Genomic DNA, 25995 nt, shown 5'->3' with positions numbered 1-25995 from the left:
ACACTGGATGAATATAAAATGTGAATTTTACTTAAGAGTTTATATTGTGGAATTCAACACCATTTTATATAGTATGATGATAAAACAATCACATTATATTTGATCTTTCCATTTCTATTTGAAGATAGAACACTATCTTAGAAAATTAACTATCTGGTCAAACATAACCAGAAAGTCTCCTATGACATTTTAGTGAAAATGTCTCTATCTGTATCTATACTATAACTCACAAATAAAAAGACATAAAAAACAATAGAAAGAATGCTTTATGTTAGGGAAAAAATAAAATAAGACACTATAAATGCAATACATAAATATATGTAGAATATATATATGTACTATGCAATACATAAATATATGTAGAAAATATATTTGTACATATATAGTTTTACCCTAAAAGTATAACCACTACATATGTTCCATTTATTTCAAGTTGGACTTGGAATGTAACAAAATGCAACTTATTTTTGGCCTTGTTTTCAATATTCTTAATGAACAAAATTACATAGCAACATTAAATATTAAAATTCAAAGTCCAAATATAAATTTTCTAATTTAAACAGCAATTACCATACAGAAAGTATACTGGCTTCTACAGGGAGACTTTGCAAGCTGATAAGAATATTAATTATAATATACTATGAGAATTTTTAGACAGATGCTAACATCTCTCATGTCAACAAAACTATGTCTTACTATCACGAGTTAAGCTATTTAACTATAAAATCACATTCTTCCTCAGCAAAATACTATTGTAAGCTGGCATTAGAACAACTTACACTTCCATTAAGAAATTGATATGTGCACAGAAAACATCTGGGGCAAAAAATAGTGAGAAGTAATTTAATACAGAAGTCAAATATTTCTCCACATAGGATTTTTCTAGCAATAACAGAACTATCTGCTTTCTTAAATTGAATCAATCTGCAAATGTTTACTAAAACAAATCTTTGCTTTTTAAATTAGATTTTTTTCCATGAGATGAGTAAAAAAATACACATTTTAACCACAAAGACTGACTTTCAAATGACTGATTTTAAAAATTATATTTTGCACAATTATTTGAATAATATACAGATAAAGGCAGCATTGATTTCATAAAGATGAAATAGAAATGAGAATATTAATTGAATTTCTGATCTATGGTACACATCTTTTATTTTCAAGTTGAGAATTACTATAGCTTTCATATGCCGGTAAAAAATCTTGCCTCTGAAGATAACAATAATAGTTTCCATAATATTTTGATTTATCTAATGTTCTTATGTGTGAAATTAATTCTACTATCCATATTAAAAGTGGTATTTATGTGTTTCTCTTTGTGTATGTATGTTTATACACACACACACACACAAACATAAACAATCAGTTAGCAATACCACAAATCTCCTAGTCACCCAATTTGAAACATTAAAGTCATATTTTGACTTCCCTTATATCTAGTAAGTCACCAATTCTGGAAAATCACTTGAAAATATACTTAGGATAATTTTTACTTACAGTTCCTTTCTCTCTTTCCTATAAATGCACATACACAAATACTTACACATACAAATAAAGTTGAAAATTCAACCACATGCCCATCCCCCCTGAAGCTATCTTAAATTCGGTGTTTTTCCTTTCTCTTCATTTTAATTAATTACTACATATTGCTTTATGTTTCTAAAGCCATTGTTCTAGACAAGTTCCTTATCCAATCAGATCTATGTGACTATAATAGTCAATAGGGAATCTCATTAAATTCAGGCTTCTCCTATCTATAATACCTTTTACATAACACCGCAAGAATAACGCTTCCTAAATATCATTTCCATCACACCATGTTTTTGTTCTAAAATCTCCTTGTTGCCTATCATCACATATCTAAATAAAATTGTTTTTAAGATTCTTCATCATCCACTGCAGGCCAATGAGCTTGGATGGATAGGTAACAACTTTCTAATTGAGTTGTTTTCTCGTCTCACAAGGCCTCACATATTTTCTGTCTGAACTGTATCATCATTTTCCATTCCTTGGTTATCCAAACCTTCCGCATTTTAAAAATTACTTTTTCTTTATTAAATTTTCTTTTTTTTTTGGAAAAAACTGTCAGATTTAATTGCTGTGAACTCTAATTTTTACTGAGGTTTAAATAATTGAGTATTTCTGCCTTAAGTCACATAGAACAAAAATATAGGGAACAAAACAAAATATTAGAAATATAAGAACACATTAACAACCATGATAGTGGATAATATTTAAAAAACGCTTTCAGGCCTACATAACTCAAGTAAGAAAAACATAAGTAAAAACATGATTACATGTAGATTTAGAAAGTGAAAATTAGGATTTCTGCTTTCTCAATTAGAATTTGCAAAAACAAACAAACAAATAGGTATTTGGTAAACTTGAATATATAAATTATTAAGTGTATAAATAAAATAGTAGCCAGGCTCCATACCTGTTTACCTATGATGCACGTTCCTAACAAATAGTTTCATTGGCCCTCCTCTAACCAGAACTGGCTTGCTTGTCTATACCCTCCTTTCTGCTGTCTCCTTTCTGTGTCAGCCTGGTTCTACACAAATTCATCTTACAAAGCTTGGTTCCAAATACACCTTCCTGTAAAACTGTCCTTCATCACACCTTGATACAATGGCACTTCTAAATTCACACTGTCACATACTAGGATATATATATATATATATATATATATATAATGTATGTATATATTCCATTCAAATATATATATATTCCATTCAAATATATATATATTCCATTCAAATATATATATATTCCATTCAAATATATATATATTCCATTCAAATATATATATATATTCCATTTATATATATAGATATATATTCATTCCATTCTCTAATGTAAAACCATATCTCTTAGTTTTCACTGGTACACAATTAGGTCCTGATAAATGCTGAAAATATCAACTTTAGAAAGTCAGAACATAGAATGGTGGTTGCTAGGGGCTGGGGAAATGTGGAGTTCCTATTTAACGGCTATAGAGTTTCAGTTTTACAAAATGAAAATAATGCTAAAGATTCATTGCACAACAATGTGAATTCACTTATAGGGAAGAGAAAAACATTTCCTCTACCTTCTTAGGTTCTATAACTGGGGCTTGTGAATTAAACTAACAAAAAACAGATTAAGCGGAAGAAAGGCATACACATTTTATTTGATTATAATCATTTGATTTTCACATGAACAAAGCCCTTCATAGAAAAGAAGTGAAGACCCAAACAAGTAGTTACACTCGGTGGGTTTATATGGCATTTTAAACAAGATAAATTGTGGAGAAGTGGCAAGACAAAGGAAAAGGGTTTGGGGCTTCTAAGGTGGGAAACTCTGTAATATAGGAGGGAAACTAACAGATAATAAAGGTTATTTAGTGAGATTTGTTTATGCTGGCTTACCTTGACAGCATTTCTATTTCTGCTAATAAAGGTTGCTCTTCTCCTCCTGGTATAGGAGTGGGGCATGCTTTTATAAGTTACATGTATGCCCTACTTTTAGGTAGATGGGGAATATTAGAGAGGTTTCCTATGCCTGCTTTTCCTTAATTGCCTTCAGCTCAAAAGGATCTTTACGCTAAATTCGCATATTTTAGGGTAGCATATTCTGATGTCCTTTATACTTAACACTACTTAACTATGCGCTTTCAAATAGTTAAAATGGTAAATTTTATGTTATGTATATAATACCACTTCTTTAAATAAGTTGAAGGTAGTAGTGTCAGAAAATTAAATTACATAAGGAAACCATGACGGGGTAGTTCAAGTGTAAATACAGGTTATGTGGCATGTTTTCTGCATACAATGTACTTAAATGTGTCCCTGAGAACATGCCTAGACATGTGTTACTCTACTTTCTTATTTGAAAGAAAACTTACAGTGTAACAGTATTATTATCCCCCAAATGATAATAATACTTATATCCACATTCCTCAAGTGTGTGTGTATATATGTGTGTGTATGTGTATGTATGTGTGTGTATATATGCAAGTGTGTGTATATATATATACATACATTGTGCATATGTAAACATACAGGCATTCTAACATACCACTTTTAATTTGGATAGTGAAATTAATTCTACACATGAGCACATTACATAAATCAAATTATTACAGAAATTATTATTATCTTCACAGGGAAGATTTTTACCAGCATATAAATGTTGCAATAATTCTCAAATTAAAAAGAAAAGATGTGGAACAGAGATTGGAAATCCAATTAATATTCTCATTTTCTAGTTCTCCTTTGTGCAATCAATGCTACATTTATCATATTTTAATTTATGGGAAAGGCAAACCTTATAAACGAACACGTACTCATGAGACTGAGCACAGAAAAAATATATATTATGTCTTATTCCTACTTTATGTAGTAAATAAATTCTTTGTCCTTTGAGAGCAACTTACTCAAAATTTGTATGCTACAGCTCCTCTTCCACTAATAATGTAAGGCTGCTAGAGTCTTTTCCTCTTTATCGACTTGAAAGTGTGCATATGTAAGAAGCAGTTATTTGGCCTAGGATATAAAAAGCTAAAATAAATTTCCTATTTTCTCAATTTTTTCCTGATGAAAAATATTTAAATGCTAGCTGCATTATAACCTTCAAAAAAACTCAATACCAGCCCTTGAAGTGTTATTAAATGACTGAATTCAAGTAAATGCTAAAGAACTTTAGGTTAAAAGCCAAACAAAATGGCATCTATTTATTTACTTTCTGACAACAGAAGTATTTAAACCCTGCTCTTCTGAAATCCAAAATATATAAATTTACAAATCTTAGCCCCATAATTGATGAGAAACATGCTAACAAATCTCTAATGCTGAGCCATTAGTTAATAGTCATTTTTCTCAACATTCTGAATCAGATAGGCTATTAAGACATTTACTTAAAAAAATTTTATTTTTGGGGGAATGGGCAAAGGAGAGAGAGGGCTGGTTACAGCTGTCTAAAATTTTATTTATACATATAAATAAAATTTATATGTAAATTTATATGTAATTTTTAGTGTATATATGTATATACATATATACATATATACACATATATACATATATACATATAGGCATATACACATATATACGTGTATATATATATATATAGAGAGAGAGAGAGAGAGAGAGAGAGACTACATAAGTATCCCAGAAATGAAGGGCCTTCAAGAAGGTAAAACATTTCATAAGGCATCTGCCCTTAACTGTACTTAAAATATAAAAGTAACATAATTTCCTTGTAACTAGCATCTTATATCAAAAAAATTAGGATTACATACAAATGTGTTGCATGTATTAAAAAATTAAATACTTTAAGTAAATTTTTATAAAAATTTAAATATTCCTAGGGATAGATATTACAGAACAGAACTTCAATTTGTCCTGATGGTTATTCACAACTGCCTCCAAGAAAAACTATTTTTACCTAGTCTGTTCTCTGTGTAAACATAGGATATATGCTTAGATTTATTCCCTGAATACATTTTCCAATATTTGTAAATTGATATTAACATCAAACATAACATTAAACTTTTTGGACAATTTTCTGAATTTAGCCAAAATAGTTTAAAGGTATAATGCAGTAAAACATGATTAGATGTTTGAATGAATTCACAGTTTGGATGACTCAGACACTTTCTAAGTATCAACTCAAGTTTTCCACTAAAATAAATTCAGCTTCTTCTTAAATTAATTATTTTAGAATCCTATTCTTTTTACATCTTTACATAATTTAAATCAGTCATCACTTGTGCTAGCTTAATGTATCTATATCTTTTTAAGTTATAATTATCCAAAAAATGAACTGTAACTGGCATATGATCAAATTATAAAAGTATTTTCTAGATCAAATGAGTATTAACATTTCTACATCTTTTAAATAACGGTTTGGATATGTGACTCATGGTAAGTTTTTCAACATTAGTTGTTCCCAGGCAGTCCCACAATTGAGTCATTCAAGATGACTTGCAAATGTCCCTGGTAAACCTCATACATTGTGACTTGTCTAGGAATTCTGCATGGTATTACTGTTTTCTTACTTATAACATACACTGTAGTTTTATATAAAGATAAAATGAAAAGTTATTTCATTAATATTATTTCAGAGACAATTTGTAAAATATGAAAATTCAAGCAATAATAAACCACAGTATATTTTATGTACTTTACATGCTAAGCAACTTGAATTATTCATTTAAAATGTTGGATTGCTCCACAGTTTAAGACTTACTCATAAACTTAGTATGCTAAGGGATCCTTTTTTTCTTAGACTAAGACAACAAACTAGAGCTAAGAGATTCTTTTTTTTTTTTTTTTTTTTTTGTGAGACAGTCTCACTCTGTCGCCCAGGCTGGAGTGCAGTGGCACAATGACGGCTCACTGCAACCTCTGCCTCCTGGGTTCAAGTGATTCTCCTGCCTCAGCCTCCTGAGTAGCTGGGATTACAGGCGTGGGCCACCACACCTGGCTAATTTTTGTATTTGTAGTAGAGACGGGGTTTCACCATGTTGGCCAGGTTGGTCTCAAACCCGTGACTTCAGGTGATCCGCCCGCCTCAGCCTCCCAAAGTGGTGGGATTACAGGTGTGAGCCACTGTGCCCGGCAGAGATTCTTAAAAGAAAAAAAAAATTACTGGCTATGAATATTTTAAACATTAGCTCAATGAAGACTTACTTTTTTTTTTTTAAATTCATGGTTCTGATTTATTTGTATTCTGACAGTTGAAAGTCAAGATTTTTTAAAAACTTGAAATAGTGTTTATCTAGTTTCCTGGAATATATAAGTATCATAGCCACTCATTTGATCACACTACAGCAGAGGTCCCTGGGGCCGAGGACCAGTACTGGTCCTGGCCTGTTATAGGAACCCAGCCACACAGCAGGAGGTGAGCTGCCTGAGAGCAAGCATTATCACCTGAACTCAGTCTCCCGTCAGATCAGCCACCGCATTAGATTTTCATAGGAGCACAAACCCTATTGTGAACTGCACATGTGAAGGATCAAGGCTGTGTGCTCCTTATGAGAACCTAATGCCTGATCAACTGAGTTAGAACAGTTTCATCTTGAAATCACCCCCAACCCCCAACCCACCACCTCCAAATCTGTAGAAAAATTGTCTTCCACAAAACTGGTCCCCAGTGCCAAAATGTTGGGGACCATTGCACTACAGCATACTACAGCATATAAAACAAAGTAATAAATGCAATGTTTAAACATTATAAACTTAGCACCTAAAATGCTCAAAATTGCTTTGAAGACTGTGTTTATTGTACATTTTTTGTATATGCTTATTGTATATACTTTTAAATGTATCTATGTACAAACAAATATATATATATATATATACACACACAAACACATATGCACAGGACTACATGTAAAATTATTTTTACATAATAATTTGCAATGCGCAAATTTAATATTAAATGTTGAACTATTTCCCAGGGGCCAAAAATGTCCACAGTATGTAATTACTTGTGATTTTGTTGAGAGAGACATTTCAAAACTATACAATGGTTGTGACAAAGCAGTTACTAAGATACCAAATAAACCTCTGACAATTATGAGCACTGGAATCTCAATAAGGTTTTCTTTTTTCTTTTCCTTTCTTTTTTTTTTTTTTTTTTGAGACAGAGTTTCGCTCTTGTTGCCCAGGCTGGAGTGCAATAGCAAAATCTCGGCTCACTCCAACTTCTGCCTCTCAGGTTCAAGTGATTCTCCTGCCTCAGCCTCCCGAGTAGCTGGGATTACAGGCATGCACCACCACACCCAGCTAATTTTGTATTTTTAGTAGAGATGGGGTTTTACCATATTGGTCAGGCTGGTCTCGAACTCCTGACCTAAGGTGATCCGCCTGCCTTGCCCTCCCAAAGTGCTAGGATTACAGGCATGAGCCACCAAGCCCAGCCAAGGTTTTCATATTATATGAAGTAATTCAGAAAGAAAAAAATAAGAGTTAGTAAATATGATGCTGATATCATGACACAATAGTGTAATGTAGCCCACTAGAGGTGGCAAATTTTATTTGCATTAATTATGTTCTATTGCATGTAGAGAAAAATCATTAAGGGCTCAAAAGAACAATTTCTATTTACATGGAAGTGTGTCCTGGAGTATATTTGTAAATTTGGAGATTTTCTAAAATCTCAAAACACATCTTTTATTAATGACAAGAGTTTGCTTTACAAGGACCATATATTAGAATTACAACTCTGCCACTAAATACTTTCATTTTATTACATGTGTTTAAAATATGTTCAACTATCTAGAGCATAGCTTAAAGTTAATCACATAAAAGTTGAATTTTTCAACATCATTTTTCGTGCAATGTTATTTCCAAGTGCATATTTCTTCCATAGCTGATAATTAAGCATTCTAATTATAAACAGCAGTATAAATTGCTGGAAACCATAATAAACCACTTTTATAGGGTCAAAGAGTCATATAGGCAATGAGCTATTTTTATGCTGGAATAGCAATGCAGGTATACTTTTTATAAGCAAAGTATATGGACGTTTTTATGCAGTAAGGCAAATACAGCCATGCATTACACAATGACAGATCACATATATGATGAGAGTCTCATAAGATTATAATGAATCAGAAAGATTCCTATTGCCTTGTGATGTTTTGATGATCCTGACCCTGAATAGACCTAGGCTAATGTGTATGTTTGTGTCTTCGTTTTTAACAGAAAAAATTAAAAATTACATTAAAAACGGAAAAAAACTACAGAATAAGGATATAAAGAAAGAAAATATTTTTTACAGCCGTATAGTGTGCTTGTGTTTTAAGCTAAGTATTAATACTAAACAGTTTAAAAGTGAAAAAAATTCAAGACTTTATGAAGTAAAAATATCACAGTAATGTAAGGTTAATTCATTACTGAAGAAAGAAATTTTAAAAATAAATTTAGTATAACCTAAGTGTATAGTGTTTATAAAGTCTACAGTAGCATACAGTAATGCCCTAAGCCTTCACGTTCACTACACACTCACTGACTCACACAGAGCAACTTTCAGTCCTGCAAGCTCCATTCATGCTACATGACCTATACAGGTATACAAATTTTTATCTGTTATACCATGTTTTTACTATACCTTTTCTATGTTTAGATACAAAAATACTTAATATAATGTTACATTTATCCCTAGTGTTCAGTACAGTCATATGCTGTACAGAGTTACAGCCTAGAAACAATAGGCTACATTATATAACCTAGAAATGTAGTAGTCCATACAATATAGGTTTGTGTAAGTACACCTATGATGCTTACACAATGACAAAATTGCCTAATGACACATTTTCCAGAACATTTCTGCAGTGTTAAGCAATATACAACTGTAATCTACTAAAGAGCATATTTGCTCTGTACTGGTATGATAAAGAAAGCAAAACAAAACGACAACAACAAAAAACATCTCACATAGAAAAACCTGTTTGGCCTGAGTATTTTGCAGCATCTTTGCAAGTAATGTATTTTGCTTTGCTAGGGAAGAAAATAGTTCGTCTTTTTCAGCATATGCACGCACAATAAATTCCTGCTATGTGATAGGTACTCAGAACCACACATTGCTAGAATTGATATAATCTGAGTTAGCTGAAGTTCTCAGATTCTGAAATCTGGTGATTATGAATGTAAAAGATTATACAATAAATGTAAACTTACCCTTCTAATCTTACATCTGGCAGACTTCTATTAAGGGCAATCAAATCACTGGCCATAAGGTTAAACTGATTGATTTTAAACAGCTCTTTCATTTTCTCCTGGTCATCTTTAGGAATCAACACAGCTTTTCCCATTTCTCCTGGCCCTTCTTGGTTTCTTGAAATAACAGCTGTAAGACATACAGAGATACAGACATACATACAAACACACAGATAATGAACTGAATAAATTAACTTGTGTGTCTGATTAGATTCTGAAGCATATTATTTACATACAGGTTTTATAATATAAGGATCAAGATTTTACTGATTATAAACCACACACTCTGCTAAAGAAAAACATCAATTCTGCATATTATCTTCCAAGTTTAGATAAATTATATGATGACTAAACATTAAGAAAATAATTCTAAACATACAAAATACCAAATCTTAAAATTTCTGTCATATATTTCATACACTTATTAGAGAAAAATGAAGTTGAACACTAGGCAGACAAAATAATGCAAAATAAGAGAACTTTAAAGAATACTAGATTAATTTATTTTCACATCCAATTAAATGTTTCGATATTTCACATATCTACTGCCATTACATCTTTATAAAGGCAAACAAAACTAATAAGGCTTAATCCCATAATAATTTAATTCCTTTGTCAAAACATTTTGAATTGTGTCAAAAGAAGCTTCATAGTGGTGACATATAACTTCAAATGTCAAGTTGAATTTGGATACTATGTGCTCTATAATTGAAACTTCACAATAATATTCTGGGCTTGAATATTCATGAAGAGAACACAGGATTTGATATATAGGCTAATTTTCTCGCCACTTCTCCCAAGTTATCACTACACTAAAGTCCCTTCTAGATCTAAAGTATATGTTTCAAGGTGTGTGTGTGTGTGTGTGTGTTGCCTACACATACCTGTATGCATGCTAATATATAGTAATAAGACAAAGTGCCAGTTGGCCCAAATGCATCCTGAAGTTACTCTTCACAGTGATATTAAATTAGGTTAAAGTGAAAGGAATGTGGTTCTGGTCTTGACTCTTCCAATGTCTTGACTCTTCCAGTGTTCTGCTATATTATAGTTTCTAACATATTAATCTTACTGAGTTTAATTTCCATATAAATTAAAAGGCACATATATAGGCACAGCATACCTTGAAATACTGAAAAAAAATAAGGACTATAATGCATATGAAAATAATTTTTAAGTTAGAACATTTCATTAAAAACATAAATTCTAAAATAATGTATGAATATGGTAAAAACTAGTATAGAACACATCCAGCAAATTTTGCTCTGAGCCGACCATCATAGTCACAAAACAGCAAAACTGGTATTATTAGCATGAATACACAGTTGACCATCCAGTTGATGACTTTGTAATGGCATGAGTCAAACCTTATAAGAGAATAGGCATCTCTAAGGACCTTTAGATATGGGTAAAAAAAGTGATTGGCTTTGAAATCCTCTCACATATATAAAAATAGTTAGAACTGGAAACATTGAATATAGGAAAAAAAATGTATTCAATTTCAAACTATTTAAAAAGTTGTCATCAAAATAAAGTTTACAAAGATTATCATTCACTTTAAAAAGCAAAAATAGTCCCCGAAGTGTGATGTTCCCCTTCCTGTGTCCATGTGTTCTCATTGTTCAATTCTCACCTATGAGTGAGAATATGCGGTGTTTGGTTTTTTGTTCTTGCGATAGTTTACTGAGAATGATGATTTCCAATTTCATCCATGTCCCTACAAAGGACGTGAACTCATCATTTTTTATGGCTGCATAGTATTCCATGGTGTATATGTGCCACATTTTCTTAATCCAGTCTATCATTGTTGGACATTTGGGTTGGTTCCAAGTCTTTGCTATTGTGAATAATGCCGCAATAAACATGGCACATGTATACATATGTAACTTACCTGCACGTTGCGCACATGTACCATAGAGCCTAAAGTATAATAATAATAATAATAATAATAATAATAATAATAATAAAGAAAAAAAAAAGCAAAAATAGAAATAATGGCAGAAATTTTATGAGAAGGTATATTTTTCTAAATTTAAGAAATAAAATTCCAATAAAAATAATTTTCTTTAGGTGTTAGTATATGTAACATCCCTAAACTCAGATGACGTTATTGGATTTGGCTTTGGATGAATTTGTGATGTCGGTGAGACAATGACATTAAGGTATCTTTCATTTGTAAGATTAAAAAAATTTTTTAGTCTACGGAAAGTATTAAATGAATTTATATGTGGCTTCTTTGTGAGTCTTTCTATTCTGAAATAAGAACATAAACAGGTGACATGGGAGCTCCTATTAACCATAAATATTCAGTTTAGGTTTTTTTGTTTTAACATATTTTGGACTGTAACTTTAATTCCATAAAAAAGAGATACATTTTCCCGGTATAAAAAATATTCTGATTCTTAACATTTTGAAAATTTGTGATTCTTTTGAATGGTTAAATAATTTGGGGTACATTTTTAAACATAATTTTTGGAAATTAAGAAAGCAATTCCCTGTTTACAGTTGTTTTCAATATCTTTGTAGGGGAACAAAACCTTCTTTATCCTCTTACATTCTGTGGTGATCTAAGAATTAAACTGGCATAATACAGATTAATAGGAGAAGAGCATACAAATGTATTTTTATGTGTACACAGGAGTCTTCAGAAGGAAAAGGAAGGTCAAAGAACCTTTTAGACCCAAAAACTTGTATATCATTTGAAACAAAGAATAATAAGTGGTCAGTAAGTGGTAATACAAAGGAGATTTAGGTAGGGAGCTAGGGGCAGTAAATTGTGGGTTAGTAACTAGGAAATATATGGGGAAAACTATGAGGAGATTAGGGTTATTTTAGTAAGCTTGTTTGCATAGGTCCATTCCAGTGTTGACTCCTAACTTCTGGTGACGAGAACAATTTTTGCTTTCTAATACAGTGGGAAGGGGTGGGGGGATTTGTATCATGGGAAACTTTGTGACCTTCTTTTAGGCAGAAACAGGGAGATCAGAAACAGCTTCCTGCATGTGCTCTTTCTTAAGAAAGAGCCTGCAGCTTAAAATAACCCATATGACAAAGTGGCATATTTGGGGGTGCATGTTCTGATCCCTTTCACCGTCTGTAAACTGATAAAAAGACATGCTGCAGAGAAAGTCACCATAATCAACACAATGCTTCCAAGAGTAGGAAGCAGATAGGATTAAAATTTCGCTCTCTGGAAAAGACACGGGCTCAACTCTAACATCTTAAGCTATGAAGGTCAATTTAAAGCACACAGAAGTATTCGATATTTGCAATATATTCAAAGGCATGACACTTTTATTTTCACATTATGTAAGTTATAGTTTTATCAGTGGTAGCAGGAGTAATTGTGCCATGTTTTGGTATCATAATCAATGAAATTAAAATGGTCATAAACAGTGTCCGTATACCTGGGACTACTTGCAACAACATGTAGTCATTCTCCTAATTATTCTCAGTTTCTTAGTGGAGAATAGGTAACAACTTAAAGAATATCAGGTTAAGTGTCTTCTCCCCAGAGTTAAATACATTTTTCTGTTACAGCTTCTAATGAATATATATTTGACATTTTAAAAATGTGTGTGTGTGCATGCGTGTGTGTGTGTGTGTGTGTGTGTGTTTCCTGTGTATAAGCAGGCCTATTGGTGTTTTTCACTTTGCTCAAGCAAAAAGAATGTTAAGTAATTATAGTGGGGAACTAGCCTTTTACTTTTTCTGGCTTTAACCTGGAGGAAGGCATCTTACCAGAAGAAAACACTTTTCTAATTCTTCAAAAAGCATAAATAACAAATGGGAAAGAATAAGCAGTTGGGTGTTGTGACTTATCGTGGGTCTTAAGCACCTTTAAATATCAATTTCTATACATTTTTCTCACCTGTTGATTTCCTTTACATAGCACACACACAAAGAAACTCATGTACTCACAAAATACTATGCTTCCCCATAGTCAGAGGAAAAAAAAAAAAACACTTGCCATTTAAATATGTGTGCTACTTATCTACTCTAATAGGCAAATGTAATGCAGAAGGCAAGTAAATCTACATTGCGGTTTTTTTATTGTTGATTTGAATATGGATGAAATGTTCAAATACCAAAGCTGGTGTAGACTTCAAAAAGAGATTAATTTATTATGCTATGAGCTATTTTCTTCCTAATTATATAGTGAAATTATTTAAAAAAATAATTAATTTGACTCAAAATGACATTAAAAAGCTTTTAGAAATATGATAAAACCAGAATCATTTTATACCTTTCATTTTCTTTAACACAGAACCTACTTTAAAAATTGAATTTACATTTATTTTAATCTTAGAATTCCCAGTGTTAAAGATGATCATATTATAAACAAACCAACTGATAAATCTACCAAAAAGAACACTATTTATCAATTGCATTATTTGCTTATGTATATTGCATTGTGAACATTTTCTTATTTGCAGAATTACCCCTTTATTAATGAGCAGTGTCTCTTTGAAAAAAGAGAAATGAACTAGTCTGTATCTAGGAAAAAGCTTGAAGCAAAAGCAAACAACAAAAAACTTTTCAAGTTGATTGATTTTAAAGTAATGATTTTATTCTGTTAGAGAACATAGTAATATGTGATGAATAATGGTACAAGCATAACATTGAATCAAAATCTAAATAATATCCCATAGCCTTGCTTGTCAAAATAATCTTTCAAATTGTATTTCTATTCTCAGATCTACTCAGTTGTTAATTTCTGTATATTTTCCTTTAAAATCTTTCTTTTCATTGGTATTGTAGATCTTTCATTACTTCCAATTTTACAATTGTAATAAATTAGAAACACTGACTTTTAGTCCCTCTCATATTTGAATATTCATACTCTGCTACCAATAAATCAATTTCCCTAAAACAATGCTTTTGGTCTTGTCAATAGATCATCTGTTTATAGATGACACAGAAGATATGAAAACCATACTGGTTTTTCCACCACCCCTCCACCACAAAAACCACTTTACCCTCCACTCACCATTACCCAGATCATGCTCTTTTGCCAGTCCAAAGGCTCTAGTTTATCAAGGATAATTATTTGAGTAATTGCCTTTTTCATTGTTTTAAAAGAGATGGGGTTTTCTCTATGTCACCTAGACTGAAGTGTAGTTTCACAGTCACAGCTCACTACAACCTTGAACTTCTGGGCTCAAGGGATCCTCCCTCCTTAGCCTCCGTGAGTAGCTGACACTACAAGAACCCACCATCACACGTGGCTCAGGGTTAATTCTTAATAAAATAAGGGGACTCAGTATACACTTTCTTTGGCCCATTTCTCTTAGAAACAAAAATAGACTTTACATATCAATGATAGCTAACCTATAAATTAAACAACTAAATTTATTCTATTTAATGTATGACAAGTAGCAATTCATTTAGCATCCCTTTGAAAATAAACTATATACAACTTTTACAAATCTGACACATCTGACAATAAGATTTGTTTTTCATTTTTTATGTAGAAAGTTGTAAATAGCAAGCCCTGGCTGTACCAAGTCTAGCATATATTAGCTACTATTTCTCAGAAGGGTGTCATCTGTTAGATAATCAATAAGGTAGCATTTTACATCAGCTAGCTAAGAGAGATTATCCACAGAAACAAGAGAACACTGATCACCAACATTTTTTTTTTACTCAAAATATATTATTTTTATGATAAAAATAATGCATGCTCATTTACAAGGATGAAGGTAGGCAGGAAGGCAGGCAGGCAGGCAGGAAGAAAGCAAAGAAGGAAGCCACTATAGAAAAACAGTGAAAAATCAATTAAACTACTGCTTGAATGAACAGTCAGCAATAGTCTGTACATAAACATACATATGTATTTAAAATAGGACCATTCATACATGCTGAATTTTATAATTTCATTCAACATTATTGTACATGCCAATTTGTTGTTTGTTTGTTTTTTGAGACGGAGTCTCCCTCTGTTACCCAGGCTGGAGTGCAGTGGTGCGATCTCAGCTCACTGCAACCTCCACCTCCTGGGTTCAAGCGATTCTTGCGCCTCAGCCTCTTCAGTAGCTGGAATTACAGGTGCCCACCACCATGCCCAGCTAATTTTTGTATTTTTAGTAGACACTGGATTTCGCCATGTTGGCCAGGCTGGTCTCAAACTCCTGACCTCAGGTGATCTTTCCGCCTCGGCCTCCCAGACTGCCGAGATTACAGGCGTGAGCCACCATGAGCAGCCTGTACATGCTAATTTTTATCATTTAAAAAACATTTGTGGAAACCTTTCCAAATAAATATGTGAATCCATACTTATTTTCTAATGGCTGCAAAATATTCCAAAGTTTGGATATACCATCATTTATTTAACCAATGCTTTTTCTTTGAATATTTATGTTGTTTTCAATCGTGTCTATTATAAACGCAATACAATTAATATTCTTCCTTATGTGTACATCTTTGTAAATTTGCCTGAAAATACCTTTTGAAAAAGTAGTGGAAATTTAATGGGTGAATTGAAAATTAACCATGCTGTATTAGAATTATTCCTTTTCTCATCTCTTTGACTTTCTGTATATTTCTTTTGCCAGAAAGTTCCTTCAACCTCTGATCACTCAAATAATCCCTGTTCATCTCTGAAGACCAATTTCAACTTTCAGGTAAGATAACTCTCTTTTATAATTTTATAGCTCTTTTACATTATTCCATTATACTTTTCATAATGTTGCAATTCCAGTTTTTGCATGTTATCACAGAGATTCTAACTATTGAACTAATGTAGTTGTTGTTCCTCTTGGACAGATAGCTGTGCAACATTTTCCAGCCTGCCCTGCAGTTAGGTGTGGTCCTTAACCGAGAATAGAAATGATATGTGCCAATTTAAGGCCAGGCTCATAAAAACTTCCCATGTGTGGTTCTCCATGTACTTTCCCCTGCTGTAGCAACTTTGGAAGCCATGTGTGGAAAACAGCAGTCGACACTACCAGCAGTAACCTAGATGTCTGAATCACTGCTTGGAAGAGAGCCATTTGCTCATGAGAAATATCCATTGCAAAATTTACATGAAAAACAAAACAAAACAACAACTCTATTTTGCTAAACCATTAGAATTTTGGGTCTATTTGTTATACTTGTCAGTGTTATTTTTATTAACATAACTATTTTCATTCCTCCGTTAGTCTATGAGCCTCACCAAAGCATTGTGCACCAATTTTGGCTCATCCTAGTACTTGCCACTGTCCATTCAATCAGTGAATAATTTTTTTAAAGTAGAAGCCAATTTATAGACAATCTAGTTCTATTATCAAAAGACTGATGAAAAAGTAATTAGAATAGAGGTTTTTAAGGTGGGTTTTCCCCATCTCAGATATATATAAAATGGTCTGTCATGTTACTGAAAAAAGTTAGAAGAATTGAGTTGAGATTACTATATGTATAGACATTATAAATAAATTGATATGTGTTAATACAAGCTCAAAAATCTTTAATCATAGCAACTCACAATGAAAATGTGTGGAGACTATGGTCTTAATGGGTTTAATTAGATCACAAATTAGATCATAAGTAGAGATTTAACAAATCACCATTTAAATTTAAAAAGTCCATGTTTAATTTATTTCAATGCCCCAATAGTAACTTTTAATAAAAATAATATTTTGTATAACTACTACAAAGGAGTCTTAACAATACTTCAACACAAACTGGGGCTTATTAAATATTGTCAGCTATTTGCTGTACAATCACTGATCATTTATTCTGCCTTTCTCGCTCACAATCTCTTCCTAAATAAGATAGTTAAATAATTTCACCATTTAGTTTAGATGGAAGGTTATATGCCAAAGCCAATAGGCACTACAGTGGATGCCCACATCACACCTTCCCATACTATTCTATACAACCAAATGAATCATAGCTTGTGACTTATGACTCACAAATTCCTTTTAAAAATATATTCTAAAACATATATAGATTTGTCCAAAGATTTACCTGCATACATGTTTTTTTTTTTGAGACAGAGTCTTGCTCTGTCACCCAGGCTGGAGTGCAATGGCGTGATCTTGGCCCACTGCAACCTCTGCCTCCCTGGTTCAAGCAATTCTCCTGCCTTAGTCTCCCAAGTAGCTGGGATTACAGGCGTGCACAAGCACGCCCAGCTAATTTTTTTTTAATTTTTTTTTATTTTTAGTAGAGACAGGGTTTCACCATGTTGGCCAGCTTGGTCTTGAATTCTTGACCTCAGGTGACCGAGCCGCCTCAGCCTCCCAAAGTGCTGGGATTACAGGCATGAGCTACTGCGCCCAGCCCTGCATACATGATTAAAGTAGCTTGTGTATGCATGTGTGTTTGTGCATGGATCCCATTATAAGTGTATATATCATCACCCCCACAAATAACTTATATACCGTACTGCATAAATTGTGTTGCATTCATATAAGAAAACTATGCAGTGATTAAAATGATGCATAGAAGAATATTTAATGATGTGGGAGATGTTCATGTTATACTAAGTAAAGAAAAAAAGGATTATAAAACAATGTTATAAAATAAGCCTATTTTTGGAAAAACAAAAGTTAAATGAAGTATATGCACATATTAGCAATGAAGATTAGCAGTGGTTCATTTAATTAAAGGGCCTTTTACGTCTTTCTTTTGCATTATCTATATTTTCTAAATCAGTACATTACCTACTATGATGGTTAATATTGAGTGTCAACTTGATTTGTTTGGATGAAGGATGTAAATTATTGTTCCTGGGTGTGCCTGTGAGGGTGTGGCCAAAGGAGATTAACTTTTGAATCAGTGGACCTGGAAAGGCAGACCCACCCTCAATCTGGGTGGGCACAATTTAATCAGCTGCTAGTGTGGTTAGGTAAAAGCAGGCAGAGAAATGTGGAAGGACTATACTGGCTGAGTCTTCTAGCCTTCATCTTTCTCCTGTACTGGATGCTTTCTGCCCTCAAACATGGTACTCCAAGCTCTTCAGCTTTTGGGCTCTTGGACTTACATCAGTGGTTTGCAAGAGGCTCTCGGGCCTTTGGCCACAGACTGAAGGCTGCACTGTTGGCTTCCCTACTTTTGAGGTTTTGGGACTCGGACTGGCTTCCTTGCTCCTCAGCTTGCAGACAGCCTATTGTGGGACTTCACCTTCTGATCATGTGAATCAATATTTCTTAATAAACTCCCTTTTTATATATGCATCTATCCTATTAATGTTTCCCTCTAAAGAACCCTGACTAATACACCCACTAGGGTAATTTTAGCTACGTATTAATGAAAAATCTGGCTTCAGTGAAAATGAATATAACCTGGCTTTTATAGTGACAGGTACAAAGTGGAGTCAGTAGATGTTGGGGCATGAAAAAGAAAGGATCAGAGTTCCATGGAAAGACAGTTTCTTAATGGACATAAGATGAGAAGTGGGGAGAGGAGCACCTATAAAGGAATACGATTTGTTCTAGGATATAAGTTCCTCACAGGAAATTCATTACAATTTACAGATAAGGAAAATATTTAGTAGCTGAGAAAAAACAAGTAGCAAGGTCCTCGTTTCCTTTTTAGGAAAAAGCACACTCCTATATTACTATAAAAATGTTTACCACTCCTTTCACAATCATCCTTATAATATACTCTACTAATACACATTAAGCTCATCCTCTTCTTATATACAATAAGTGGTTGTTTGGCACATGCTATAGTCACAAATGTTTCCTGGAAACCATTGACCCAACTTTTAAAGTGTTCACTAAGGTAATAAAATTATGCTGAAATATGAAATTATTTTCTTATGCATTAAGAATGAACTTCCTCAATAAAAAAATATTTAAAAGGCCCTTATCTTGCAATGGCTCCAGTAATGGCCTTAGTTTCGGCTTTATACAGGAAATATCCTTATCTTCCCCATTCTTCCCTTTTGGCCAAAAAAAATTTTTTTTGAAATAACCACGAATTCTTTGGAAACAAAAGCACCAATCTGGCTGCCAGATGTTTTGAGAAGCCCTTTGGAAAAGGACCATCTCAAGTAAAACAAGGGTCATTTTACAGAAGCTCTTTACATAATCCAATATTCATTATGAGTTATTCCGCAGATAGAAAATAGTAAGCTTTGAGCAGCATGCAGTATATCATCACATATCTGGATTCATCATGTTTGAAAAATATACTCGCTTTTGTCATAAAGAAAAGACTACGGCATTCATTGACTATATGTCTAGTTAGGAAGTGGACATATATTTTTAAAATAATTTCTGGATGTAACATTTTATTTATTATAAACCTTCATAAAATATCTAACAGAGCTCCAAACATTAATTTAGTCACAGAAAACATGAGGCAAGTATTAGCAGGCTCTAACAAGTCCTTTTTGGAAGTAAAAAATATATATATCTTTCACAAAATTTGCAATTATGAATTATCTATAAAATAATACTGGACTAAGTGTGAACAGAAAAATGGATCACCTCAAATACTCTAAAGTATTTTAAGTTATAAAATTAAATATAATGCTGGACTGTGAAACTTTGTTGAGGGCAGTTGTGCTGAATGCTATTTATTTGGCTCCACAGGCCTGACTGCACCATCTCCAGCTCTGTGCTCCGGGTTGCTGACCTCTATGTCCATACTAGTCAGGGTCCCTTGCCCTTTGACTCCTGGTTGGTAAGGCAGTGACGGAGTATTAGGAGACAGAAGATGAATGAGGTCAAGGCATTTATTTCCATAGTTCTTCTCTGTGGGGTTGCTGAGGTTGGCTCTCTCAACCACAACTATAATTTCATAGGGAGTACCTTATGACCAGTTAATAAAGGAAGAAAAATTGCAAGCTTAGATTAAATAAGAATTCACCGATATGCTAGCAACTACTAGCAGTTGCTTCTTTATAACCCTCCTCCTGATACATGGTCCTGCAAGTCAGTGAGTGAAAGGATATCCTTCCATCAGGCAGAAATTTAGAGGGGAAATTTGACTGAGCACTGTGTGAAGGGAGAGATGGCTTGAGATAGGAACCTGAACTAACCCGTGAGCAGTAGCTAACAGGTTCGCCAGCTGGTAAGGGAACTGCAAAGAACATGATTGGAAAATTGATGATCAGGAGATCTCATGGAGGAGTACATTAACAGTCCTCTCGCAACAGGCCCCATGTTCATTAATCAATTAAAAATGTTTGAGTATGAATTTGTAATAAATTATGCTTGTTGGGAATTAACATAGGTACCACTTTAAATCAAAAATAGAAAATTAAAAGGTAAAACATAAAGATAAATATAAAGATGATATGTATTTTTACATATTATATATAATATATAAGGATATAAAAATAAAATAAAATAGTGTTTCATTTTTTCCACTTCAATGAAGCATCTTCCACATTTCCTGGGTTGCAAACCCCATACTTTGAAAATTGCTATAGGTAAAGTGATGATAACACGCACTTTTACATGTCTCAAGACATTTCGCTGTTACATTGCATTGATTGTTATATAGGTATTATTTTATTTTAGTACTCACCTATTCATGCTGGGCATGGGGTTGACTTTCTTACTGATTATTATTACTGGCACAATATCAAGAAGAAGAAAAAATTACTGCATGACGTTTCTGAGGGCCAAAATAGGGATAAAGTTCAAATGACCAGCATGCTTTGCTTTCTTTCCTGATAATCACATTGTCAGTTTTCATAGAATATGGTTTGCTAAGGTACTGTATCTATGCGTGTACTCTGGTATGTGTGGTAATTGGGATGGCAGGGATACAAAAACTATAAAAGGTAGTTTAGGATGGTGAGGCACATATAGTGGAATCCTAAAAGTACAATTTGATTGTTTAATTGTATATATTAATCAGAATCTATTGCTTGAGGTAGGGTTAAAATATCACTGATCTCTGTGATGCTAAAAAAAAATAAATAAAATAAGGCTAATAAATATTTGTAAGATTTGCATTTCCAAATGACTAGATGTAATTCTGAGAGGAAGCCCACATATTTTACCAGCAAATTCAGAAATATGAAATTATATCAATTATTCAATTTAGCTGTCAAATAATGGACCTAAATGTCTTATGACCTAAATGATTACTTGATTTTTAAATCAGATATTTTTCAGATGCTCTAGCAGCCATTTCAGGCTATCAAAATAAACTGATGTATACATGCTGTAAGAGGCATTGTAATTTGAATTGGAGCATTTTGATAATTTTTTTCATGAAGAAAATTTCTACTGGAAGAAAAAAAAGCTCAATGTTCTACCAAAACTAACAGTTAACCTCAGTGATCACATATCTAATCACTACCTGCCTCCTACCATCACCCCTTATGTTTATGTTTTGGGCATTCCAACATTTTATTGACCATCTGTATAAACCAGCTGCTGATCTTTGTATTTACTCACAGTCATTATAAATCCTGCTGTTCATTATTAATTTACACTGGATTTTGTGTTTTTCATTGCCTCTGGGCATTTTCTGTTAGTTAATACTAATAAAAAGAACCAGGATACTAATAATACACTATAAAAACGAAAATCTACTTTAATAATCAAAATAATTAATTTGAATGTGCTAACTAAATAATGCAAGCATGCCATTAAAAATTAAGAAATTGGTCATATACTATTCCTGATCCTTTTTCAAGTATTTAAATATTCTAGGAACTAAAAAATTCAAAACAATAAGTCAACACTTATTTAATAAGTGTTTAGTGAGTATGCCAAAGAAATATGCTAGTTCCAAAACTTAATTGCTATTATAAACATCAACACAAAGCTAAATTACCAGTAGGTACATCTTTAAATGAACATACTCTTTCTTACAACTCATCAGACCTATATAGAACATTGTCAAACATACCCTGGCCTTTTTCATGTAAGTCTTGCTTTAATAAAATAATTTTGGCTACATCATAAGGTCAAGGGCATATTGTGTGTGCTTACTTATGTCGAAAAGTTAAGATTACATTATAGAATAGTAAACCAATATGAAATAACACAGTGCTCTAAGGATAAGTAATAAACTTGCCCTATTTATAGTTTCCTCTTAAAATCCTTAAAATTTTACCTGATTATATATAATAAACATATCATATATTTATGTATATACATATATGCATGCAGGTTTATATTTCTGCATATGTATGCAGAAATACATGCAAATCTAAAAGTTTGTGTGTGTGTATATGGATATATATATCCATATACATATATGCACATATACACATATATCCATATCCACACACACGTGTGTGGATATATATATATGACTATATATATGACCATATATATCTATATCTATACACACATACCCAAACTTCTTCCTATATTTTTAGAAGGTCTAAAATATCTTTATTGACACTCCTTTTTTTGTTTTATAATATTTGATATTTCCTCTTCACCTCTTCACAACTACTTATGGAGGTACTTAATTTTCCTTACATAAACACTGCTAGTTTAAATCCTGTGCTACTTTAAACAAAATCAATGTGGTTTTAATTTATTTCTGAAGATTCTGCAATAATGTTTGACTTTCAAGATAACTAAAAACCTTCTGAGGAATATTTAGCGTGAATTTATTCAAGCAAGAAAAAAAGTAGTTTACTATGGCACAGTAGCCTTCCAATGTCTAGAAATCAGTTACAATTGCTACAGAAATACATATCAGTGGTCACTTTTTAAAAGAGCTTTAATATTTATTTATATTATGGGTTAATACTACCCATTAGGTACCATTGCAATTTATGCTTAGTGGCTCTTTATTCGTGTTACTGGGGAGGGTAAACTCTAATACATATCATTATATTGTTATATTTTCAGTTATTTAATATTTTCTCCTTGCATCACTAAACTAATCTGAATCTTTTTTAAATTTTATAGTCCAGAGATGTAAAAATAGCAATTAAAAATTATCTTTTAAAGTGCAGCTGAGTATTCTTTTAGAAATGACCTTTAAGATTGCTTATTGATCAAATATGGGTTCTTATTCCATTGCAGCATAATAAAAACATTATCATTATCCCTCAGATTTTTTTTTTTTGCCTCATATCTCTGTTTCTTCACTCTGGCCTCTTTTTTCCCATGTACTGTGGTATTTCATGCACTCCCATATGGGAGACCCCCAAGTGAATAAAAAAAGTCAACCTGGATTGGTACACGCATTGCATGTTAAGCCCACGTTACCTTGCATTCTTCAAAAACCACATACATGTACATCTTACAGAATTAGAATAGAAAATCACAAAATCTCAAGATTGCGGATTTACCAGTCATTAATTTATTACTTTTCTTTTTTTTTTTTTTTTCCTTTGAGACGGAGTCTCGCTCTGTCGTCCGGGCTGGAGTGCAGTGGCGCGATCTCGGCTCACTGCCAGCTCCGCCTCCTGGGTTCATGCCATTCTCCTGCCTCAGCCTCCCGAGTAGCTGGGACTACAGGTGCCCACCACCAGGCCCGGCTGATTTTTTGTATTTTTAGTAGAGACGGGGTTTCACCATGTTAGCCAGGATGGTCTCCATCCCCTGACCTCGTGATCTGCCCGCCTCGGCCTCCCAAAGTGCTGGGATTACAGGCGTGAGCAACCGCGCCTGGCCCATTAATTTATTTGTAGTGCACAAACATGTTTTGAATATAGAATTGTTTGGCACCGGTATTTTTTTTTTTTTTTACCCTAGCTGTCCTTTAGTTACAAAATAAAGTTGAGTTTACCTTGCAATTCAGTCTTGCAAATTCATCTCCATGATTTTAGCAATCACTTATGATAATTCAAAAAGTAAAATTATGTGGTTGGGAAAAAGTAGATTGATGAAAGAACAGGGAAGGGAGAGTGATGCAATAAATTGGCTTTTTGTCTTGAGTAACCACACCCAACTAAACAGAACCACATGACAGTAGCAACTTACTATTGTTTTGGCTATTAACAGACCTCATGTGCTCCCTCCTGAATGGATATTCACCCACTGAAAAAGAGTCATGGATCCCCAAGCTGAGGTATTACAGAAGGTAGATTGTATCCCTTGCAAGAAAGAATCTGAGGTCATTAAATGAAGGCATTCTACTCTCATAAAAAGATTTTTTCCTGGGACTTTAAAGCAAGCTATGAGTAGGGGTCCAAAGCAGAGTTATAAAATTTAGTTTTCCTGTAGTTATTTACCAACCTCTATTCTTACTGGTCATCTTTTAGTGATTCACATTACAAAAAGGAAACAGGGAAGATGAAACCAAACTTTGTCAAGTTTAACAGTTAATTCATTAAGATTGACAAAAAATCTTTTTCCTTAGAGTTTTTCCATCCCTTCCTATTATTTCCCATCTAATGAGAATGACTTATTGTCACCTCCTCTTTGCTCTGTCAGATCCCAATGACTTATCAGGCCACTTTTTTGCGTTTTTGTACATGCAGATTATCTAATTCATAATTTCCTTTTAAGTTTGCAGTAGCCTTTCAGTAAATAGTTCCAAGTTCTATTTTTATGTAAATTACACATTTAATTATAACTATTCAGATATAACTGAACATTAAGTTTTGGGAAAGATTAATTCAATTCAATTCAACAAGTATTTGTTGACTACTATTTGCCTGTCCCTATTTGTGATTCTTGGAGTATGCTAGTAAGAAAACTGACAAAACCTTTACCTTTATTTCTTGCATCTTAGCCTAAATATTAACATATTCCATAGCTCTACTTCACCTACCAAAAGTTTTCATTTTCTTCTCTGATATCTTTTCTTGCTAGTACCACTAGAAAATTTCAATAGCCAATTGTGTTACTATCCAACACATACAATAACGAAAGAGGTAACACTTATGCTGTGCTCATGTGCTAGGCACTGTTCTAAAATGTTCCATATATTAACTCATTTAAGCTACATAACAAGTCTATGGGATGGGCGTTATTTATAATCACCTCAATGTGATAAAAGAGAAAGCCCCTTGTGCTCACTCATCTTCCAAGCTTTCCCAGTTACTAAGTGACATTCGAATGAAACCCAGGCAGCCTACCCTCAGAGTTTGTTATTAATATTTACCACTAAATGTTCAAAATCTCTCCAGAAAGGCTTATGTAGTATTCCTTTTGATGTGGTTGCTTTCATTATTTGTTCTATAGCAACCTAAAACTCAATTCAGAATCTCATCTAATCAAAACTATGGTATACATTTAAAATTAATTTAAGGGTATCACATTTCATTGAAGAATTTTCAGAGCACAGTATATTCTTAATCAATTTAACTTAACCTCATGGTCATTGATTTAAAATGCCTCTAATACCAAACTGATTATTTTTCATATTAAATCAAAGAATCCATATCTATTAAAAATAATTAAATTTTCCCTACAAGTGA

The 25995-nt window shown here is 32.9% G+C and overlaps 1 protein-coding gene across 7 annotated transcripts in view; it reads right to left on the bottom strand.

The window, feature by feature from the left end:
• Positions 1 to 25995, bottom strand: part of GALNT13 (polypeptide N-acetylgalactosaminyltransferase 13) — a 585401-nt gene that overhangs the window by 307175 nt on the left and 252231 nt on the right. For all 7 annotated transcript variants that reach the window (XM_054478803.2, XM_063647484.1, XM_063647481.1 and 4 more), the window contains one exon: positions 9672 to 9840. In XM_054478803.2, the coding sequence (XP_054334778.1) occupies positions 9672 to 9840 (169 nt within the window). The remainder of the gene's footprint in view (positions 1 to 9671; positions 9841 to 25995) is intronic.

The sequence above is a fragment of the Pongo pygmaeus genome, chromosome 11, assembly GCF_028885625.2.
Source record: "Pongo pygmaeus isolate AG05252 chromosome 11, NHGRI_mPonPyg2-v2.0_pri, whole genome shotgun sequence".
NCBI lineage: Eukaryota > Metazoa > Chordata > Mammalia > Primates > Hominidae > Pongo > Pongo pygmaeus.
The sequence above is the reverse complement of the archived record's forward strand: the minus strand, read 5'-3'. Positions and strand labels throughout refer to the sequence as shown.